General features: G+C 33.7%; 2 protein-coding genes across 3 annotated transcripts in view; both read right to left on the bottom strand.

Moving 5' to 3' along the window:
- Positions 1–21,758, bottom strand: part of LOC135846076 (lipase member H-like) — a 36,197-nt gene that overhangs the window by 2,369 nt on the left and 12,070 nt on the right. For both annotated transcript variants that reach the window (XM_065365070.1, XM_065365069.1), the window contains exons 2-6: positions 4,678–4,777; positions 4,441–4,586; positions 2,055–2,300; positions 1,775–1,972; positions 1,285–1,447 (exon numbers count right to left, since the gene is read on the bottom strand). In XM_065365070.1, coding sequence (XP_065221142.1) covers positions 1,285–1,447; positions 1,775–1,972; positions 2,055–2,300; positions 4,441–4,586; positions 4,678–4,733 — 809 coding nt within the window. In that variant the 5' untranslated portion in view covers positions 4,734–4,777. The remainder of the gene's footprint in view (positions 1–1,284; positions 1,448–1,774; positions 1,973–2,054; positions 2,301–4,440; positions 4,587–4,677; positions 4,778–21,758) is intronic.
- Positions 1–21,758, bottom strand: part of LOC135846071 (zinc finger protein 184-like) — a 107,142-nt gene that overhangs the window by 83,790 nt on the left and 1,594 nt on the right. The window lies entirely within an intron of this gene.

Raw genomic sequence — 21,758 nt, 5'->3', positions numbered from 1 at the left:
GATATAATTTGTGAAGTGTTGTGTTGTACTCCATATTTTGAATAAGTTTAGGTCATTGATTTCATGTATCAGTTCATAGCAAGACTTTGGGACGATTTTGGAAAAAAGCAAAACTTTTTGGAATTTTTGCAAAATAGGCCGAGGATTTTTTGACAAATTTTGGTACTTTTTCGCAAGCTTTGTTGAAAATGTGAGACTTTTTTAGGTCAATTTTTCGGTTAAAAAGTGAGACTTATTAGTTTTTTTTTAATGTAAAAAGTGGGACTTTTGGGCAATTTTAATAAATAATGTACTTTTTGGATTTTTTTGCAAAAAAATTATAAACAAAAAGAAGAGTTTTTTTTTACTATTTTTGGCGGAAAAGATAGACTTTGACAGTTGGTAAACTTGTAACTGTAACGCTTAAAACATCCTATAGCCAGTTGATAAAGAACAAAAAAGTGTACCTATACTTTTAAAATACGTTTGGTGAATAATACTTATTACCCAATACCCAGCAATGGAATTTTTGCCATTATTACCTGTTGAATGCCATGAGGTTAACAACTAATTTAGCAATAATTGGTTAATGACTTATTAATGAGCTTTCGTCCATATTTCGATTTTTTCTCGAGTCGAACGAAAGGAGGCACAAATCAAACAAACCATCCCCTCGTCTAAAATTATTATTATCACAAAATTAGATTTTCAATTTTATTTTCAGAATGACCTTGTTTTTAAGTTCAGTGTTCTCATTCAGTCTACAATGAATACTCGCAATAAGAAATGATATGTATCGAATCAAAGTAACAGAATATCACAAATCCCTCACGAATTACGCTCCGAACCATTCGCCTCTCTCGACGAGAAAAAGGAGAAAGGAAGAATTACCTACTTACATCCACGTAAAGATACCTTTCCTTCCATTCATCTTGAAAAAACTTTAAAGCTTTTATATGTACGAGTAAGTAATTTTTGGGTTCATTTCCACCTTATGTAAGTCGTTTGCATTTTTTCTTTCTTTCTTTTTTTTTTTTGTTGCAATTTAACGAGAATTTTTCAATGGGAAAGGTGTTACGTCGATATACATACGTTCAATAATACCTTTTAAAGATATTTTCGCACACCTCATTAATCAGTTCGTTCACCGAACTTATCAAACGAATTATTTTAATCGAATCGAGATGAAAGAAAAATTCAAAATACCTTAATCGATAAAAATACCTTGGGAGCATTATGACCAAGGCCATGGGAAATAATTATTTAAAAAATTGCGATAAATTGTATAACCACACGAGCACTTACTTTTCGGGCGTATGTTCTCCCATGGCAACTCCTTTTACACCTTTGAATCCGGGTAGATTTCTACAACCGGTGGTACACGGAAGGCCTCTGAATCGTTTATGACGATCAGTCACAGTAGCTGCGAAGAAGCAAGCGCTCATGAAATGACTGCATCTCGATCTTCCTACATAAAGAAATCATCAAACAGAACCACCGCATTATATTACAGTAGGTACTCTGGTGTGTTGTAGGTATTTTTTCTTTACTCGACTAAGTACAGTACGTAATTTTTGCATAGAAATTATTCACGCCGCATTTGCTACGCGCGGTTCGCTTTTTTTCTTGAGAGAAAAAGTCGCGAAAATTACTTCCACGGAGCGCATAAGTTACATCCGTTGGCGTAGGTATACTTGATCGAATGACACTTTTTAATTACAATATCGAGTTGCGTAATTGTCACAACGAGCAATTAATCTATTCTTATAACAGTTAGAGTAGAGAATCTACGTACTGATGATTTGCGATTCTCTTTGACAACTCGGCTGCATTGTGCCTCCGTTGACGCAAAAGTCCACATGTCCGATTTGGGGTGTTTCCCCTAAAAGGCCGGCGTTTGTGTGGATGACTTGGACGAAATTCGCGTCATTTTTCGTCAATCGGAAATTATCCGAGCCGTATCGATCGACTAGAGGTCGGGCTGGATCTAAACCTATAATCGAATAAACCTCGCATAAGAACTATTTTTAATTGTTTAATGAAGATGACCAAATCATGAGCTCGTGATAGCTTACCGATGATTTTATGCATCTTGTGAGATAAATGATTACTCATCATGCCACAAATGTGAGCACCTAAACTATGCCCAACGCAATGTATTTTGAAAGCTGAAGCTCCGTTGTAGGTCAAATGCGAATAAAATTGAGCTGTGCATTGAGCCACCAACCGGGTATTACTTAAAGAAGATAGGTAACAAGGGAAAAATGTCAGGATACTCCAATCCACAGTGAACACATTATAATCTCCTCTGTTCAGATAAGCTAAAATTGAAAGATCACTGATTAAAATCAAATCACAAATGGGACGAGAGACCTTCAGAAAAAATCCCTTGGGGTTCAACAACAACTTCTGAGATTGATTCCAAAACTCAAGATATGTACACTAAAAAATAAGCTGAGTTGCGAGGATTGAATTCAACGACATTTTTTTCCCAACAAAATCTTTAGAATTTTCTGCTCGAGAACTGCATCAAAAAAAAATTGTTGAAGCTCAAGCACGGTTTCTTTGAAAGGTTTCATGGCGTTTTTTAGGAAAATTGAAATTTCCAAAAAGTAGCTGGAAGCTTCAAAACCATTTTGAAACCACCATGCAGTCGACTTCATATTGTATTGAAATTATTAGTTTGCAGAGTAAATTTCGGCTTACCAACTCCATTTAATAAAATGTTGTGAAAATAAGTTTCAAAAATCTGGCGAAGACTCCAGTAATTTTCAAAAAGTCGCTGGAGGCTCCAAAATGACTTCAACCCGCCTAAAGTCGTCTTCAGAGGGTGTTAGAATTGGAGTGCAGAGTAAATTTCGGCTTTTCATTTCCATTTGATGAAATTTTGGGGAAATTTCAAGTTTCAAAAATCTACTGGAGGCTCCAGTAATTTTCAAAAAGTTGCTGGAGGCTCCAAAATGACTTGAACCCACCAGGAGTCGTCTTCAGAGAGTGTTTAGAGTGCAGAGTAAATTTCGGCTTTCCATCTCCATGAAATTTTGGGGAAATTTCAAGTTTCAAAAATCTACTGGAGGCTCCAGTAATTTTCAAAAAGTTGCTGGAGGCTCCAAAATGAATTGAACCCACCAGGATTCGTCTTCAGAGATTGTTAAAATTAGAGTGCAGAGTAAATTTCAGCTTTCCATCTCCATGAAATTTTGGGGAAATTTCAAGTTTCAAAAATCTACTGGAGGCTCCAGTAATTTTCAAAAAGTCGCTGGAGGCTCTAAAACGACTTGAAATCCACCTGCAGTCGACTTCGTAGCGTATTGAAATTAGTTTGCAGAATGAATTTCGGCTTTCCAACTCCATTTCATGAAATTTTGTGGGAATTTCGAGGTCCAAAAATCTGCGGGAGGCTCCAGAACTGCTCAAAACGGGTTGAAACAATTTCCAGACGATTTGGCAGGTCGAAAAGAGGGTATATCCCAAGTTTCAGCTTTCTAGGTCAATTTGGTAGAATTTCGATTTTTCCCTACATTTTTGGCCAAAATTTGATTTTTTAAAATTCATTAAAAATCGAAAAATGCACTTTACCACTTGAAATTTTGACAGGTGATGAATCTTTGCCTGCTCTTTTGATCTACCTTTGTACGGTTTAAAAAATTCGAGTAAGTCTTAAGTTGGAACGCAAAATCTGTGATTTTGGCTGACGTGTCAATCAAAATGGCCGCCATTTTGTAAATAGGGCCACTTTTGTTCTAGGACAAGGGCTAGAAATGTTCCTTAGGACTCTCCCTTTACGAAAACCGTTGATCCGGAATCCTCGGAAGGGGGGGAGGGTGAAGTAGATCCATAAGTGGGCCCCTCGACTAAGAGAAACAAAATGAAAATATCTCAAATTGAAGTTTTTAAAAATTCAAGAAATTTCCTCACTGAGTTCAAAATAATCGATAACAATTATTTTTACTTAAAATTTTTCAAAAACGAATTTTGAAATCAGAAGACGTTTTCTTCTATCATTTTTCTAAAAGGTCATCATAAAACTACAGTGGCTACCAAATTTGCAAAACTGAATTGCTCGCTCAAAATTTCCAGTGTTGCCACCTTCCTTGATCCTTGCAGAAAGTTTTTTCAAGAAAGGAAGAGATATTTCTACCCAAATGAAAAGGGAAAAGCAAACATTTGAAACTTCCCATTTGGTGTATTTGAAAAAAAAAAAAAATTGGGATAATTTCCAATAACATATCTACTTTCTGATCTAAAATTTGATTTCTCGAATGATAACACCCCCCCCCCTCTCTTCCCGAAAACTTGAGCCCACTCCTGTAGTTCAATGACTGATCAGTTGTACTCTCAAAAAAATAATCCCAGGATATTTTCCTTTTCAAATCCACTGCATTTGGAATCAATCGCAGAACTTATCTGTCTGATACTCCTTCATCCAGTAAGTCGACATTTCATCCAACATAGACTTACCATCTCGAATAATGGTCATAGGAGATTTACTCTCAGTACCGTTGAATCCGTGGATAACGATAACATTTTTCTTATTAGGATTCCAACCATACTTCAGCAATGAATATCTAAACGAGGTATCGATCTCTCTGCGAGTCTTTTGTTCGCTAAACCAGGAAAAAAACTTCCAAAAAATTAAAACTCTGTCAACGCCAGATACAACACTATCGATACTCGAACTCGAATTTGAGAACGTACCTCGTGTATAGGTAAAATCTGATATCTTTATCAGGACAATAATCCTCCCTTCGCATTACACAAAACGAATCCTCTGAATCCCAAAGTAAACCGGATACATCTGTAATTAAAAATCTTATAGATCTAGACACCAATTTCCATCATTTTAAATCATATTTTAAGAAAGGAACACTGAACACTGAACAGTTGCAATTTTTGTTTCAAAATACTCTACCACTATACGCTCTGTCGCTTTTAATTTGATAAATTGCTGTAAAATTCGAGAATTACACATCGGCGGCGATTTATCACCGGCTAACTCTTCCTATCGCACGAGACAATTATGTTATTCCTCTCTTGTGTATCGAGAAGAATTACTCGCATGAAATGCAATTGCAAATATACGAGTACCTGTGTAATGTGTTGTGTATACTGTGTACTTGTCTGAAGATTTTATTTACTCGTACTGCTAACCGTCAATTTACAGTACCATTATCAGATTAGGTATATAAAATTTACACGCGATAAATGCGAATTACACTGGATCTCGGTACACGCGAATGGAGCAATGCGTGCAGTTGACGAGTTGGGCGAAAGCGTGAAATGCACGATATGGGTAAGGCATGGGTAAGGTATCTATTAGTGTATAGAGGTACGATAAGACAGCTTCTTCCTTTATTGATAGGTAGAAAAATGAATTATTTTATAGTATAACCGATTATTGCTTTAATTGATTATTATCGTTTTTGGGCGATTTATCAATGCAAAAGCCTGGAATGGGGGTCAATTTTCAATAAAACAATACAAACAACATAAATAGTTGAAGGACAAACAAATAAACTGATTTAAAAGTTGAGGAAGAGCATAAAAGTGAAAACGAAATGTGTTCAAGTTATTCTGATTATTTTGATTCAGTAGCAATTCTTGTGGTCTTTTGTGGCCTTTTTTCATGTTGTTCTACATTTCATAATTTTTAAAATACCTAATTTTCTACTTACAATATTTTAACAAATTTTATGGAATTTTTATAAATTTTAAGCCCACATTTTATGCATTCTTACAAGAAGAAAGTAATTTTTTTTTGAAAATTAAAGCAGTCGCATAGGCAATTTTTAGATGTTTTCATTTTAAAAACACATTCATCACATTTTTATGAATTTCTGAGAATACGTAGTTTCAATTTTTCAACAAAATTTTTCAACTTTACAAAGAATTTCAATAAAATTGAATGTATATTTGCGTCAATTTTAAAAACATTTCCTAAACTTTTATGGCGGTAAAAAATTCAAGAGTGACCTTGATAATGATGACTCGAGGAAAATCATTTTTTTCTAAGTTCAGGAGGAAAATGTAGAAAGATACTCCACCTCCCTTCACCCCCAAAGATACAACTATAAGATCAAAAAAATGAATTCTCAATTCATAATTCAAATCTTCTTTCGTTTGAACCGAGAAAAAGTTGGAATTTTCACGCCGTGAAATGCAGGCAATTGTTTTAAAAACATATTTTCACCTTTTTTTTTTGACAGCAGAAAATATTTTTCAAGGTGTCCAACAGGATAAAAGCAAGACTATTGACATGGGGAACAGACGGATCAACATTTACTTACGTCGGAATTTTTTCAAGTCAAAATGTATTTTTCAAAAGCGAACCAAAAAAATGACAATTCTGAAAAAAAAATCAGAATATTTAAATGAAAAATATTTTTAGCAAAGAACAAAGAGGACTTTTTAAAATTTTGGCAAAAAAGTAGGAGTTCCTCAAGGTAATTTGTTCAGGTGATTTGATTGAGATGGAGAAGAGAGAAATAAGGTTGAATCAGAATTTATTCAAGTCAAAATTCTCATTTTTTTGAATGTGAACCAAAAAATGAAATCAAATTCTGAAAAAGTACTTCAATGGAAAATATTTTCAAACTGGAAAAAACAAGACTTTTTTTTTACAATTTTGGCAAGATAGCAGGACTTTTTGCAGAAAAGTTTTTCAAATGTTTCAATTAGATGGGGGGGGGGGGGTGGGGGAGAAGATAGGTTCAACAATTTTATTCAAGTTAAAATTCTTCTTTTTCTGAAAGCGAACCAAAAAAAGAGAAAATTCCAAGTTTTGAAAAAAAGAAGACCTCTTGCAGGAGATGTTTTCATATCTTATGTTGTTTCAGTTTTGGGCGGTGGGGGGAGAGGAGGAAATCGAAGCCAGAATTTTTCAGGTTGGAAAGTTTATTTTTATAAACAGAAATCGACAAAAAAATTCAAAATTCTGAAAGAAGAAGAGGAATGGAAAATACTTATAAATATTTCCAAAATTGATTCTGGCAAAAAAGCAACACTTCTGGTAAGAGTTTTTCTTAAGTATTTCAATTGGAGGGGGAGGGGAATTGGGTCAAAATCGATCAGACACCATTTTTTCAGGTCAGCATTTTTCTTTTCACAAAAAAAAAACTTGAAAAAATGGGAAAAATTCAGAATGCTAATATAATGTAAAACATTCAAAAAATACGGGTCATAAGGTGCACTCTGACTATGACATTTTTGCAAAATCAAATTCAAGGCCGCATGACGTGTACGTCTTTTTTCACGTTTTTCTTTCAATCAACTTTTAAAATGAATTTTTGGACAAAATATCAGTTTTATTTAAAAAATAAAATCTACTCAAACTACTATTCTGGACAACAGCGATAAAATGTTCAAAATTATCTGAAAATATACTACCAGTTCAGAATAATAATATTATTTTAAAAACGAAAATTTCAAAAAAAATTCCAACAAATAAAAAAACAACTTTTGAAGAAGAATAAAGCGAGGTCCACAGGACATGGCAAGAAGGTTCCCCGGATTGAATGATTTGGATTCGCGCGTTGTTGAATATCAACTCAAATTTTGAGGTGCACTGAAAATAAAGAGTATAATTGATCGAAAAAAATCGTCAAATCAATGAAGAAAAAATTTGAAAAAAAAATAGTAAGAATATTGTATCTACATTATACTGTGCATTGCATACTGCATTAATGTAGGTAACATTAAACTGTTTTCGAATTCGATGTTCACTTAATTGAAACCAATGTCCAAATTTTCCTGTTTCTCAAAAAAAATTACTTCAATTTTTTAAATTATCAATAGGTACCTACCTAGGTCCTAGGTATAATGCAAAGTTCAAAGTTGATAAAAATTGAAAGCATTTTCGATTTATCAAATGAAAATTCAAACCCAACATTTGACAAAATGAAAAATTGGCCGGAATGTAAATTTTAAAAAAGTTTAATTTCGAAAATACTTGTACATCATTTTGTGAAAAAAATGTTTTCGTTCGGGGGGGGGGTGGGGGGTTATGAAACAAAATTCTCTGCAATTTTTGAAAATTTTTAAACATTATAATTGCTCCTAAAACATTGTTACCACGAAGAATGCCAAAAAACGAGATGAAAGTCATATTTTGGTTCACAAATGATTGATAAAGTTCCATTTAAATCAGCTATACAATCACTTCTGACCCTTAACTCGTGTAAAGTAACATCAGGTCAGTAAAGTTGCTTTCGAAAACGCGGAAACGGAATTAAAAAAAAGCTGAAGAACGAATAATTGTACAAGCTAAGTACATAGATACAATACTCGAATTTAAAATTGAAATTATGCCTATAAATACGTTTAGTGTTTATTGTATCAACATCTGACATTATTTCCAGTGAAATGATATCAAAATACATTGTATGTACTTGCAATACCTACAAATCTAAAAGCGAAGTTCAAGGTGAATGGTAAGTAAAACTCGTTTTTAATTTTACATTCACGAATAGGTAAGCCGAATTTAGATTTAGAATGGTCATTCGGAACCACAAAAAAAGCGATATAATTTATAGAGCACGACCTTTATATACGAGTACATCATTTCGTAGTTCGTACTTGTATAGGTAGGTACCTAAGAGTAAAAAAAATCCACCTTTCCATTAATCCCATGCAACCTTTCTAATACAAGGTACGAATGATATCTCTCAGAATTCCAACAAGCCTAAAATTTCAGAACTCGCCATCACTTCCTTTTCGATATAGATTGTGCACAATATAATCCACATATTTAGTATATACTCGGGTTCGATGGCAACCAGGTAAATTTTTCGCATGGTTAAGGACGATTGCCAAGTGCAAGGGAAAGCGCCCGCGTAATAATATTGTAACCGCATCAATTATTATTACTCCAAAGTACCTACACACAACACATACGAGGCAATATTCCTAATAAAGTTATGATTACGCGGTAACGGGCTTTGAAAATATAAGTTAAAACGGTACTCTAGTGAGTCTCTTAATACATATTATTGTGTAATAAAGACACCACACCGCTAATCTGTCAAAATCAAACAACCGCTCGCGTATCACCGTAGGAAAACACTGCTAACCAGAGTACATGGCGGCCAATTAAGCTGTCTGCTTCGTTTTATCGATTCGGAAGACTTTCGATTTTCAAATCGTGTGCTGCCCAAAATGAAGAGATACAGTCAACCCAATGTACTCGACTACTTCTCGTACCTATAGGTATATCTTATAGTGTGTTTCGGGTAATTACTCCTGTCCACATTGACCAATTCAAAACAACTGCTGACTCATTATTAAAAAACCTACATAAGTGTGCGCGTAACGAACCAGAATGGCTCGCGAACACCGATTTACACGCGAATTAGTTCTAGTTTATTTTTCTGCATCTCTTATGCCATTCTATGACGACGAGTAGATGCACAGCACGTACGTCGCTCGCCCTAGTGACACGCTCCCCTCCTGCCCCTTCCACATAGGTACACGTTAAATTAATATTGTCTCCAATTTTTATGCAAACTACTTCCATACCACGCATATTTTATAAAAACAATCGAGGGAAATCCGCGACAAACGACGACATTATATCATCAATTATCACACCGCGAGTCGCGATGCAGCCTGCAAGATATTCATATAAGAAAACGAAAGTAATTACTTTGTATCACGAGACATTTCTAGTATACAGTAGGTATAACTTAATCGACAAAACGTTAAAATAGCTATATAGAGGTACTTTCTTAATTCTCTTAACATATTGTTTCATTCCTTTGAGGAAAAAAAATGTCAAGCAGATGTACGAGGTACATTTTTATACACGATAATGATCCACATAAACGGAATAAACTGTCACCTGTTAAACTCGTCAAACCAGACAAAGTAATTCCATCGTATTTTTGCTACGAGCTCGCGGACAAACGCGTAAGTGAAATTTCCTATAATACTTTGATTCCTATACGTACTACTGTGCGTATACGAATATTTATCATGTATACGATACATAACTACTTATTAATATATTATTATACGCGAATCGAGAGAAAATAAAAAATTTTCCATTTCTATATGGCTATAAGCATCGCGGGTATACTCTTCTCTTTAAATACTTATGAATATAAGCACATACTAACCAATACATTGGAAATATTTATGTAAATCACCTTCCATTTCATTTCAACTAGGCATTTTCTCTTTGTGATAAATTACATAATTTTCAGATACCTATGTAGAAGATGATTTGTAATTCTGTTGATTTGGATCTGCACAAATCAGGCTGTGATGAGAACGAAAGATGCGATTATCATTTTAAATCGGATTTGAAAACACCAAGAATGCACACAATGTTATTGAATGGAAAAAAGACATCATCACGATGTTATTTCGTTATGTTTTTATAACGTTATAAAAACCTAAAAAAGGGGGGAATATAGAAAAGGAACAAAAAGGAAAATGAAAGGTTTAATTTTTTGAAAAAATTATGTAATAGCATCACTGCATGCTCTTTACATTAATTCAATGTCGAATGAGAAAAATACACAATATTAGACATTTTTCCATTCAATGAAAAAAATCAAAAAAATGAATGAAAAATTGGTGAAGAGAGGGGGGGGGGTTCAAGGTCGAGACATACAGACAGGTTTCCTGAAGATTCTCGAGTTGATTCCCAACGAGAACGAGGTAATTTTTAAGATTCAGATCCATCTTAACCCTTTCGGCTACGAGACAAACTGACGGATAAAATTCGAAGTGCTTTAAACTAAGTGAGGTCGGTTGCTGCCTAGAACTCAAAATTTGCTGGAAATCTCACATTCAGAAAGTATTCATGTCACAAATGGCAATAAACCTTAAATTGACTATTTTTCAATTTATGACACCGAATAGCATTATAAATCAAAATCAAGCCTTCTGAGGCATCTGATATTTCAAGATGAAAGTATTGGTAACAAGCATATTTTTTGAAAATGGAAAAAAAGATGAACTAAAATGAAATTAGTTTGAGTAAAAAAAAGAAATTATTGAAGAAAAAATGGCTTGGGACTTCAGATAGTTATTCAAACTGCAAAGGTTTGAAGGTGTTTGCTTGTGGGAAGATTAAAATTCATGGAAAAATCTTTGTGTTATAGAGAGCATTTTTCAAAATTTTGAAAACTCATGTCACAATTCAACGCTAATTTTCAATGAAATTCTGAGAAATATGTATCATTTTCATCTTCTGACACATACATCTCTCTTGAGATAATTTGCTTGGGTGAGTAAGTTGCCTCAGAAGATGACTGGGTAAACTTTTGCAAGCATTTGAATTTTATGATGGATACTGTGTCATAAAGACTGCGCTCAATCAATTCATTATCTGTAAGATGACTTCTAAAAAGTAATTCCAGTAATTCCACAACATGACGTACGTATTTTATTTTTATTATCTCGTTATGACAAACAGATTGAGGGCTGTATTATGACACAGTATCTATCATAAAATTCAAATGCTTGCAAAAGTTCACCGAGTCATCTTATGAGGTAACTTACTCACCCAAGCAAATCACCTCAAGAGAGATGTATGTGTCAGAAAATGAAATTGATGTCATACTTTTCAGGTTGAATTGTAACACGAGTTTTCAAAATTTCAAAAAATGCTCTCTATAACACAAAGATTTTTCCATCAATTTTAATCCTCCCACAAGCAATCACCTTCAAACATTTGCAGTTTGAATAACTATCTGAAGTCGCATGCCTTGTTTTTCTTCAAAAATTTCTTTTTTTACACAAACTTATTTTATTTTAGCTCATCTTTTTTTCTATTTTCAAAAATGCTTGTTACCAATACATTCATCTTGAAATATCAGATGCCTCAGAAGGCTTGATTTCGATTTATAATGCTATTCGGTGTCATAAATTGAAAAATAGTCAATTTAAGGTTTATTGCCATTTGTGACATGAATACTTTCTGAATGTGAGATTTCCAGCAAATTTTGAGTTCTAGGCAGCAACCGACCTCACTTAGTTTAAAGCACTTCGAATTTTATCCGTCAGTTTGTCTCGTAGCCGAAAGGGTTAAAGATCACGTGAGATTCATCAAAACTCAAATTGATGTAACAAGCAAGGTATTCCAAGCTGCAGAACAATTTTCGAGTTGGACAAAGCTAAATCGAAAGAGGAAACAAAAACGCATCATCAGCCGAAATTTCGGATGTTGAAGTGCTTTTTTCGATTTTCGAAGAACCTTTGAAAATCTTTGAACCAAAAATGTGAAGAAATCAAAATGTTATCAAATTAACTAATAAAACTGAAATTTGGAATTATCATATTTTGCCCCCCCCCCGCCCAATCGATTGAAAACACTCCAGCAAATTTTTGAAAGTTGAACCTGAAAAAAGATTTTACCCAAAAGAGTAGCGGAGAGCTGAAATTTATTTCAAATCCTACTTCCAACATGCTGAATAGTTGGTTTCAAGCTGTTATGGAGCTTCCAGTCATATTTTGAGAAATCGATGGAGAAATATACGGTTCCGAATTCGTACGTCAAGTGGGTTCATTAACAAGCATTAATCACATTTATACATGCTATAAAATGGGCAATTTTTGAAAACTCGCATTTGAAGCGAACTTTAATTTTTCAACTTCATTGGGTACCATTTTGTTGAAATTTCTCTTCTCGAAAAACTGTAAATTTTGATCACGAAGGAAAAAAATTATGTCTCAAAATAAATTTTTAAAGTTGAAGTAGCCAAGGGTTAGAATTTAGGTACCTATACCTACACGTACTTTATTGCCTGTGGTTTCTTCAATTTTGAAGAAAGTCCATTTCAGTATACAAATAGGATTTTTGTGTCATCTTCAAAAATCATTATGGGGATAGATTTTCAAAATCAAAAGAACTTAATTAAAGCACATATTTCGAATACTTGGAATTTTTTCAATTTTTCACATGATTATTTTAAACTGTAGAGTGACGTCATAGGATTCGTTTTTGAAATTTACTTTACATATTTGAGTATTTTGAAGTGATAGTCCTTTCAATTTCTAACAGAGCAATTTCAGATAATTTCTGACTATTTGATGGTTGTTGCAGACAAAATATTAACCCGAGTGGATTTTATTTTAATGAAAGTGATATTTTGTCCAAAAAGTGGCCAGTTGAAAAATAGGGTGCCAAAAAGTGCCTCATCCTATTTTGCTACTTTTATGCTAAATTGTTGCCAACATAGCCAAAAAGTCCTTTTTATTTTTCATTTTTTTAAATACATAATTATTTTCTTCTTTATTTTTTAGGATTTTCTTTTTTTTCATTTTTTCAAGTTCATTAACCTGAAAAATGGAAAACTTTTGACCAGAAAAAATTGCGACTATGATAAATTTTGACTTACCAAATTTCAGCTTTTCAGGTCAATTATGTAAAATTTTGATTTTTTCACATTTTAGACACAGATTTATTTTTAAAAAATTCACAAAAAATCAAAAAATAAACTTGAGCACATAAGTTTTTTTAAATACAGCTTTGACCGGTTTAAAAATTATTCTGCCAGTTGGGATACATCCCTCGTAAATGAATCAAATGAATCATTATTCACTCAAATCTCTCGTGCTTTTGACAAGGGCCACACGAGTGGATATTCTAACACAGAATATGATTTTAAAATAACCAAAACCGTCAAAATACGAGTAATATTGATTTACCTATCGCTTATTTTTTTTCTAAAATTTCATTTTTCATTTTCTGATGAATAAAAAGTTGTGCATTTAAGTATGAAGACTCGCTCTGTTATTTCCACTTCAGCAGTTGAAATTGATTTTTCAGATGGATATTTTTGATACACTTTTATAAGATATTTAAATTTCGAAGTATTTTTTTTAGGATGACACCCCCCCCCCCCCAATCGCTAAATTTCTAAACCACCAGAATTTCAGTAAATATTACATCGTCAAGTGAGATTATTTCTCATTTTTTAGACATTTTCTTATCACAAAAGCTTTATTTTCCCCATGTTTAGAGATGATACAGACATTACATTTTCGATTTAAATACTGATGTATTGATTTTTGAAACGATTTCCATCCTTTGAAGGCGTGAAATGAACAACAGTGCTTTCTTAATGAATTATACTTCAAGTTTTTTGAAACTTTCAAGATCCTTCTTTATTCAAAATTCGACTGAGCAAAAATTCCCAACCGTTCTGAGAGGTCATTGACCCTTTCGATACGTCTCAAAACAGTAACTAACTTTGAATAAAATAATATAAGCGATTAATTTGCAAAAACTGAATTTTTTTCAAGTTGTAAGAAAAATTTTACTTTTGACCATTACTAAATCAAAAGCCTTTTTCAGTTCTCGATTTCAAAAATGAACTCTATACCTACATTTAGGATGAAAAATGATAAAATTTGAAAACATGAATTCAAAATTTTTTCTGTGTTTCAATTATTTTAGATCTTCACGACGACCTGACAGAAACTTTCAACAGTAAGTTCAAAAGAAAATCGACAACTATCACTTTCTCACTCATTACATTTTTTAATCGAGCAAATAAAAAAGAGTTATAAATTGAGAACACTGAATTTTGAAAACAGTAAGTATTCCCAAAATATGCACCACTTTCTACACATCGCTGGTTTAAAAAAAATACTGAACAAAAATGATCAAAATTCTTTCATTTCAAACATTTTTTGTGCACTTATTTTTTTTTTAATTTTACAAATGACTTCGTTAAGAATTACTGAACCAATTCCAATTTGGCAGAACTGAAATCTTCGATTATTGCCTTATTGGCTTCTTAATCCACACCCAAGCTCAAATTCAAATCAACCTTGGCATTGCAAACGCGAATACTTTGTTGGAACAAGCAGATCAGCCAGTTGCCAGTTCCATACACGAGCACATTTCTCATCAATCCATTCATATTTCTCGTCCATACCACTGGGCACTGGTAATACCATCAATAGTTTTCACTTTTTTCTGCATATACGGCGCGATATGCTGGTGGCATATCCTTTAATTAATATGCAATACCGGAAATGCTGGTTGTAATATCTCGTAAAGGCAAACGCGTTGCTCTTCATCACTCTTTTCTAAATTACGTGCCAATCTCGTCATAAAATTAGCATACCGATACCGCAGCAGCCAACCTTAAACTTCATATGCCAGTCGAGTCGGGTCTCTGACTAATACACCGATCGTAAATTTTTTATAAATTTGGATACAGGATTAACACCACTTTCTCCTCGCGTGTATATACTTTCATACGCAATATCTGACTCGAATGTGTTTCGAATTACAGCTAAAATCGCATCACACCTCCATCCATAGGTATTCCAAGTTCAAAGCATCAACGTCAGGTGATGATTTTTTTGCGCAATTGACCGTGCAAAATAAGGTGACACAAATACCCTACTAAATAATACACTAAGCTACGTACGACGATTACATTACGAGTAGAGAAAATACACATTCCGGCTAAATATTAATTATAGGTTTTTTTTGGGCGTCTGAAATTTATTATTGTTTAGCGTAAAACGTGTATTCGGAACACTTTCTTCTCATTAGCTCATCCGCACCAGCAAGCAGCCAAACTGGTTTAATTCCTCGTATTTCGTTTTCGTTTAAGTTCAGGGTCGTCATTGATACGCGAAAAGTTGCGGAATTCTCTGCACTTCTTGTATGCATTTACCGAATCCACGACAACGTCTTCGTCAAATGCCGGTTCATTATACAATACCACGCATTGTCTCGTACTTCCATCGATCGTATATCGATGATTAATACCATTTGAAATGTATACGTACGAATACGCGATTTATCGAGTTTTCTCTCGTATCTTTCTACCGGCTAAGTAAAAAGACAATACCGTTACAACAGCTGTAGGAAGACGTCTTAATAGGTCAAGATCATCGACACAAGGAACGGGTATCGGCCGGTATTCCCTATGGTGTATTTTTTTTTCTTCAAAATTCGTCTCGTATTTTTTTCTCAATCGGCTGCTCTTCGGCATAAGGAGTTCAGAGTTGTCGTGTATAATATGTCTATGTATTATAGAAAGTGAGAAAGTTTTCAGACCCGATCACAGGTAAACATTCCTAGACATCAAGTGGTCATAATTTATTCGTATTAGGATTATATTTTTTTTAATTGTTGCGGTTTTAATGAAAAACAATCAGAACCGGAAAATACTACGTGTTATGTGGTCAATGCCGTTACAACTGTGATCGCGGACCGGAAATACGAGCGATATACGATATGCGATATGTTGCTGAGCGAATTTTACTCTAATTAATGGTTTTTCATTTGGATGATTTTTCAATTTATAGTAAAGTACTCGTAAAACGATGTGATTTACGTATTAGAACAATTGTTGGACTATGTCGTCGTGTTGAGAATGAAAGTGACCATACAGCTTGTTTTGGACTCGATGGAATAGCTATACTGATTGCTGCCTTCTACACGTGCCGTATCAAAATCAGAATTGATGAATGAATGTGCATTTCTACGTATGAAGCTCCCTCCTCCTCCTCCTTCTGTTCCCACTCAAAGTGTGAAACAAAAATCTCCAGTTCAAAATGCAGGGCTTAAGCTTATGAAGGACTTTTCGATAATTTCTACAGGAGCTTGAACACAACGTTGCTAAAATTTTATTCCCTCTCTCACCGAAAAATGCGTTCATGATTTCGCATTATTTTACATACAAAAACAATCCCCTCCCCTTCAAAAAATTACTCTCAAGATTTGGGAGCACCTAGACTACATATCTCCCTCTCCCAAAAGTTGGCTGCATAGCTTATTGTTTACCCATCTTTATACTTTGAACAATACCTATCCATTCTTTAAAAAAAAAAAAAAATGAAATTCAGACGAATTTTCCATGAAAAATTTATAACTTTTCAGCGACATGCAGATTTTTTCAGCATTTTATTACACATTTATAAGAATCAAAAAAGATCACTATTGAACTCTAGGAAGGGTTGTTTTTCAACTTTTTTTAAAATATGGAGTCCAGCATAAAATTTTGGCCAAATTACCTCAACAAATATAGAGAAAATCCTGGCGAGAGCTCAAAGTTTGAAAAATTTGAAAATGTTGCAAAAAAAAGCTTATTTTATTGGTTTAGGTGATCTATTGATATTCATCATCACGTGGGTACTGGGTAGGTAACCAATGTAAATTAGTTATTCAGCTCTTCGGTCACGTTTGGCATTTTAGTGCCACAAATTTACACTGTGAGAACCAATGCCTGGCACTCGAGTGCAACACACCACACTCTCTGACACTTTAATGTCAAATTTCGGCACTTTTCCGCTAGCACTGCGTCCTGACTGCCAAACATGGTCAGGAGAGATTCTTATCACAAAATTATAACATTTTGAAAAAAAAAACTATAATATTGAAAACTTTTGAATCTGAACTTGACAAAAATGAACTTTGCTCTTTTCTAACATTTTTTTTTAATCCAAAAATTTATATTATTTTCAAATTTTTGCTCTTGACGGTATAGTTGAACATTGACCTGAAAATTTTTAATTTTTCCCTAGTCTTTTTGAATTCATTTAGCCATAGTTTTTTTTGCTAAGCTCCATGAAGTAATAAAAAAGAAATTGAAAAATGACTTCAGACTTATTATGTCAAACTCTCTGCTGTACACACAATTACATACGTAAGTAACTGCACAAATCCGTTCAATTCGCTAGGATATGTACTTATTGTACTTACGTTAGTAACCTGTGAAATTTTCCACCCAGCTGATGATTTCTCAATCGATAGAAAGATTTAGGTCGAGACGAAACAAAAACAACAGATACCTAATTCAAAAATAAGTCTACCATGCAAATAATTTTAGACGCTCTTTTCTGAATTTCAGTTTGTGTTGGAAATTCAAAATTTGTTTTTGAAAAATACTGTAATAATTTACCAATTGGGACATTTCACGACATTTCGATTTAGAAGTGGTTGGGGGGGGGTCGGCGATTTTTTGAAATTTTTTCTGTGGAGAGACTTTTTGTAGGGATGACCAGTGGCCCAAATCGCAGCCCTCTAGCACTTTTTTAAAGGCTACTAGGGGGTGTCAAAGTTTTCAGCGAACTTGAAATATCATCCATTTCAGCAATGGATAAGTCGATAATCGCGATACCTATCAAAATGGAACTTTTTCCAATAGTTTGGGGTTTTGAAAGGCTTTTTGGTGATATCATAAAAATCAATGTTGCCACTTTTTTTCGTACGAAAACTTAGCTCGAAATGTTTCAAAACGTAGTTTTCATATCGTTCCGACTCTCAAAAATTCTGAAAAAAATATATCATGGGCAACTTTTCATGCTGAACAACATATTGAAAAATTGGGATGGCGTCATTATCGTAAAATCGATTTTAAAAAAGTGAAAGTTTGCAAAAAAAATACGATTTTTTGATTTAAAACATGAAAAAAAGTTTTGATTGGTGAAGTTGACCCATTTGACCACTATTTTTACGCATACGTTGAAAAAATTGAAAAACCCCTTTCACTCGATAAAGTGAACTCATCACAAAAAAAATCAAAATTCGAAAAAATTCAAATTTCAATATTTCACACCAATCAAAACTTTTTTTCATGTTTTAAATCAAAAAAATCGTCATTTTTTCGCAAACTTTCAATTTTTCCAAATCGACTTAACGAAATAATGCCATCCCAATTTTTCAATGTTGTTTAGCATGAAAAGTGTTGTCCATAATATATTTTTTTCAGAATTTTTGATTGTCGGAACGATATGAAAACTACGTTTTGAAACTCTTCGAGGTAAGTTTTTGTACGAAAAAAATAGGCAACACTGATTTTTACATCACAAAAAATCTAAAAAAAAAAAAAACGTTCAAAACCCCAAACTATTGGAAAAAGTTCCTTTCTGATAGGTATCGCAGTTATCGACTTATCCACTGCTGAAATGGATGACATTTCAAGTTCGCTGAAAACTTTGACATCCCCTAGCAGCCTTTAAAAAGGGGCTAGAGGGCTGCGAATTGCGCCATTGGCCATCCCTTCGGAAGGTCTTTCCACAGGAAAAATTTCATAAAAATCGCCGACCTCCCCCCCTTCCACTTCTTGGTCGAATTGACGTGAAATGGCCCAGTTTTAACTACTGAATCAATATGAAAAGCAAAAAATCAAACAGAATAATTATTAATACTCGTATCTGAGTTTGAGAACACAACAATGAAATATTTTAGAGCCTTTTTTTCGTGACATTTTTTGAAAACAGGAGATCCAAAAATCTACAGGATGCTCCTCAACGACTTGAAATTGCATTAGTTAAGGGATAAGTGGGGGGAATTATAATCATAGGCAAAATTTTCATCCGTATAATTATTACATACATTGAGTAAGTATAAAAACACAGCTCATTTTTTCAGTCAATACATGTAAGTACTTATGTAATGTACGTAAGTGCATTTATGTTCAAGAATATGAACTTTGCCACAATTCGGCATTAATTTGGAAACATTATCTACATTTTCAAATACGATGAAATAACATGAAAGATGACTAACACAATTTTGATAACTCGAAATAACGCGCCCAACCACGGAACCACGGTATCTTCACGAAGATAACGTTGCATTACAGGCAATAGGTATTGATAAATTTTCGACACTTCGACAGGGACGCGGTGGTGGGCAGAAGTCTACTTCTGGATGACGCATCACTCAAAACTCTAAAAAGAGCTATTTTCATCCTTATCTTATCTCGTGTGTGAATCAACGTTTAACCGGAAGATTCACAATATCACAATCTCTAAAAGATTTCAGTTGGAAAAAAGTTCATTTTTTCAATAGGTAGGTAAATGTACAGGGTGCCCAGAAATATCGAGCACCCCTAAAAAAGTCTTCTACTAAAATACTTTGGTTGGTTACAGTGAATGATAATAATGGTAGTACATGATTGGTTATTGGACTGGAGAGATAACATTCCACCAATCATATGCATTTATTTCACGTTGCCAACCCATATTTTTAATGAAAAACTTTCTTAGGGGTGCTCGATATTTCTGGGCACCCTGTATTAGGTGCATAGGAACTCCCCCCTCAATTCCTGCATTTTTTATAAAATCACTGTAGAAAAAAATATCACGAGCACACTAATGTTTCACCTTTTCAACTTAGGTACTGAAAAGTCAACCTCAAACATAGAAATCAAACAGTGTGTCGAATCACTTTACTACTTTCAATATTCTTTTCGTCAATTAATTAATACCTGACCAAAAAAATTCTTTGCAAACATCATGACCAATTTTACAATTGAGGAGGTTGGTTACAAAGTTAGACAAACGCCACTTCTACAAAAATTGAGTTAGATATATCAAACACAGACATGTGCACATTGTCTTAGTTTCAAAAACAGACATATCCAGGATATGTCTGTTTTTGAAACTAAGATGATAGGATATGTCTCATTTAGAAATTAAGATAATATTCACATGACCGTGTTTGAAACTAAGGCGCAACTTTGATCGCGTTTTTTGACCTTTTATGTACTATTTTGAAACTAAGGGACCTCAGAAATGGAAAGAGGGTTAAAAATCCTGTACGTATCAAAACCTAACTTATCTAGACAGCTTCACTTTCAAATTATCTTCATCTTGGTTTCAAAATCAGACAAGTGCATTTTCAGGTTCATTTTATTAGTAGTGGGGGGTGATGGTGGAAGGATATTTTTTGTATTTTTGTTACTCAGTATCATCACTACAATTTGTCAAATATCCCCCGCCTTTACAATTCTGTATATTTTTGTGACAAAAAACATAATTTTCTCAAAATCAACCCTGTGGCGTTTGTCTAACTTTGTAACCAAGCTCCTCAATTATAGACTTTTTCAAAAAATTTACCACATGACTGCTTTTTACGAGCTAGGTAAGTACTAAGTACGTGAGAAATTTCCACGTCAAACTCATAAATTCTCAACTTTCATTTTATCATTTAGAAGGCTAAAAAGTCGACAATTTGACATTTCGACTTCACTCCCCCACAACCCCTCCTTCGTAAATGGGAAATTATGTCTAAAAAAATTAATATAAAAATTATACAACGAGAACTCGATGCAGACGGATTATCTAAGCGTAAGTCACACTTTAATGATTTGAATCATCGGAGCGTAAAACAATAATGAAATGTCTTTTTCGAGCACGTTCTCATATGAAAACAAACAAGTGTCTACACTACCTGTAGACATATTTTCTAATACGAGTACCTATCTAAACATACAGAATACCTACATAAAAACACATATTTAATCCACGACATGAAGCAGCTAACTATAGGTGTAGTTTCAGCTACCCACACAATCTAAGTATATTATGTCATGTGATGTGGTTCGAGAAAAGGGACCTAATGTGTCAAAAAAGAGGTTTAGACTCAAGAGTGGATTCTGGCATCTAAAAGTGTGTAGAATAACATGGAATGAGTTAAATTTTCCATAAGAACATGTAAACATTATAAAAACGTAAACAAGTCCACAAAATGAGAAAAAAATTATTTAAAAAATTAGAAATATCGAGCGCTCAAAACTTTTAAAGCTCTCTGGAGGCGGAACACGAAGCATTCTACGGGAAAATTAAGTCGAGGAAAGTTGTAGAGAATTAAATTTCCAATCGACATAATATCGTTAGTTTTTCTCTAGCATGCTTAGTTTTTGATAGTAAAAATCAAAAAAAACTTTTTCGATTTTGATATTTTTATTTACCTTGGTATTTGCAGATCTTCTCTCAGCTGAAGGCGTATTCACAGTAATGTAACTTTAAATGCATTTTTCTCAAAGCTACATACATTTTCGCATACACATATGTAGGCC

Source organism: Planococcus citri, chromosome 4 (genome assembly GCF_950023065.1).
Source record: "Planococcus citri chromosome 4, ihPlaCitr1.1, whole genome shotgun sequence".
Taxonomy (NCBI): domain Eukaryota; kingdom Metazoa; phylum Arthropoda; class Insecta; order Hemiptera; family Pseudococcidae; genus Planococcus; species Planococcus citri.
Note: the sequence above shows the minus strand (reverse complement) of the source record. Positions and strands in the feature narration are given on the sequence as shown.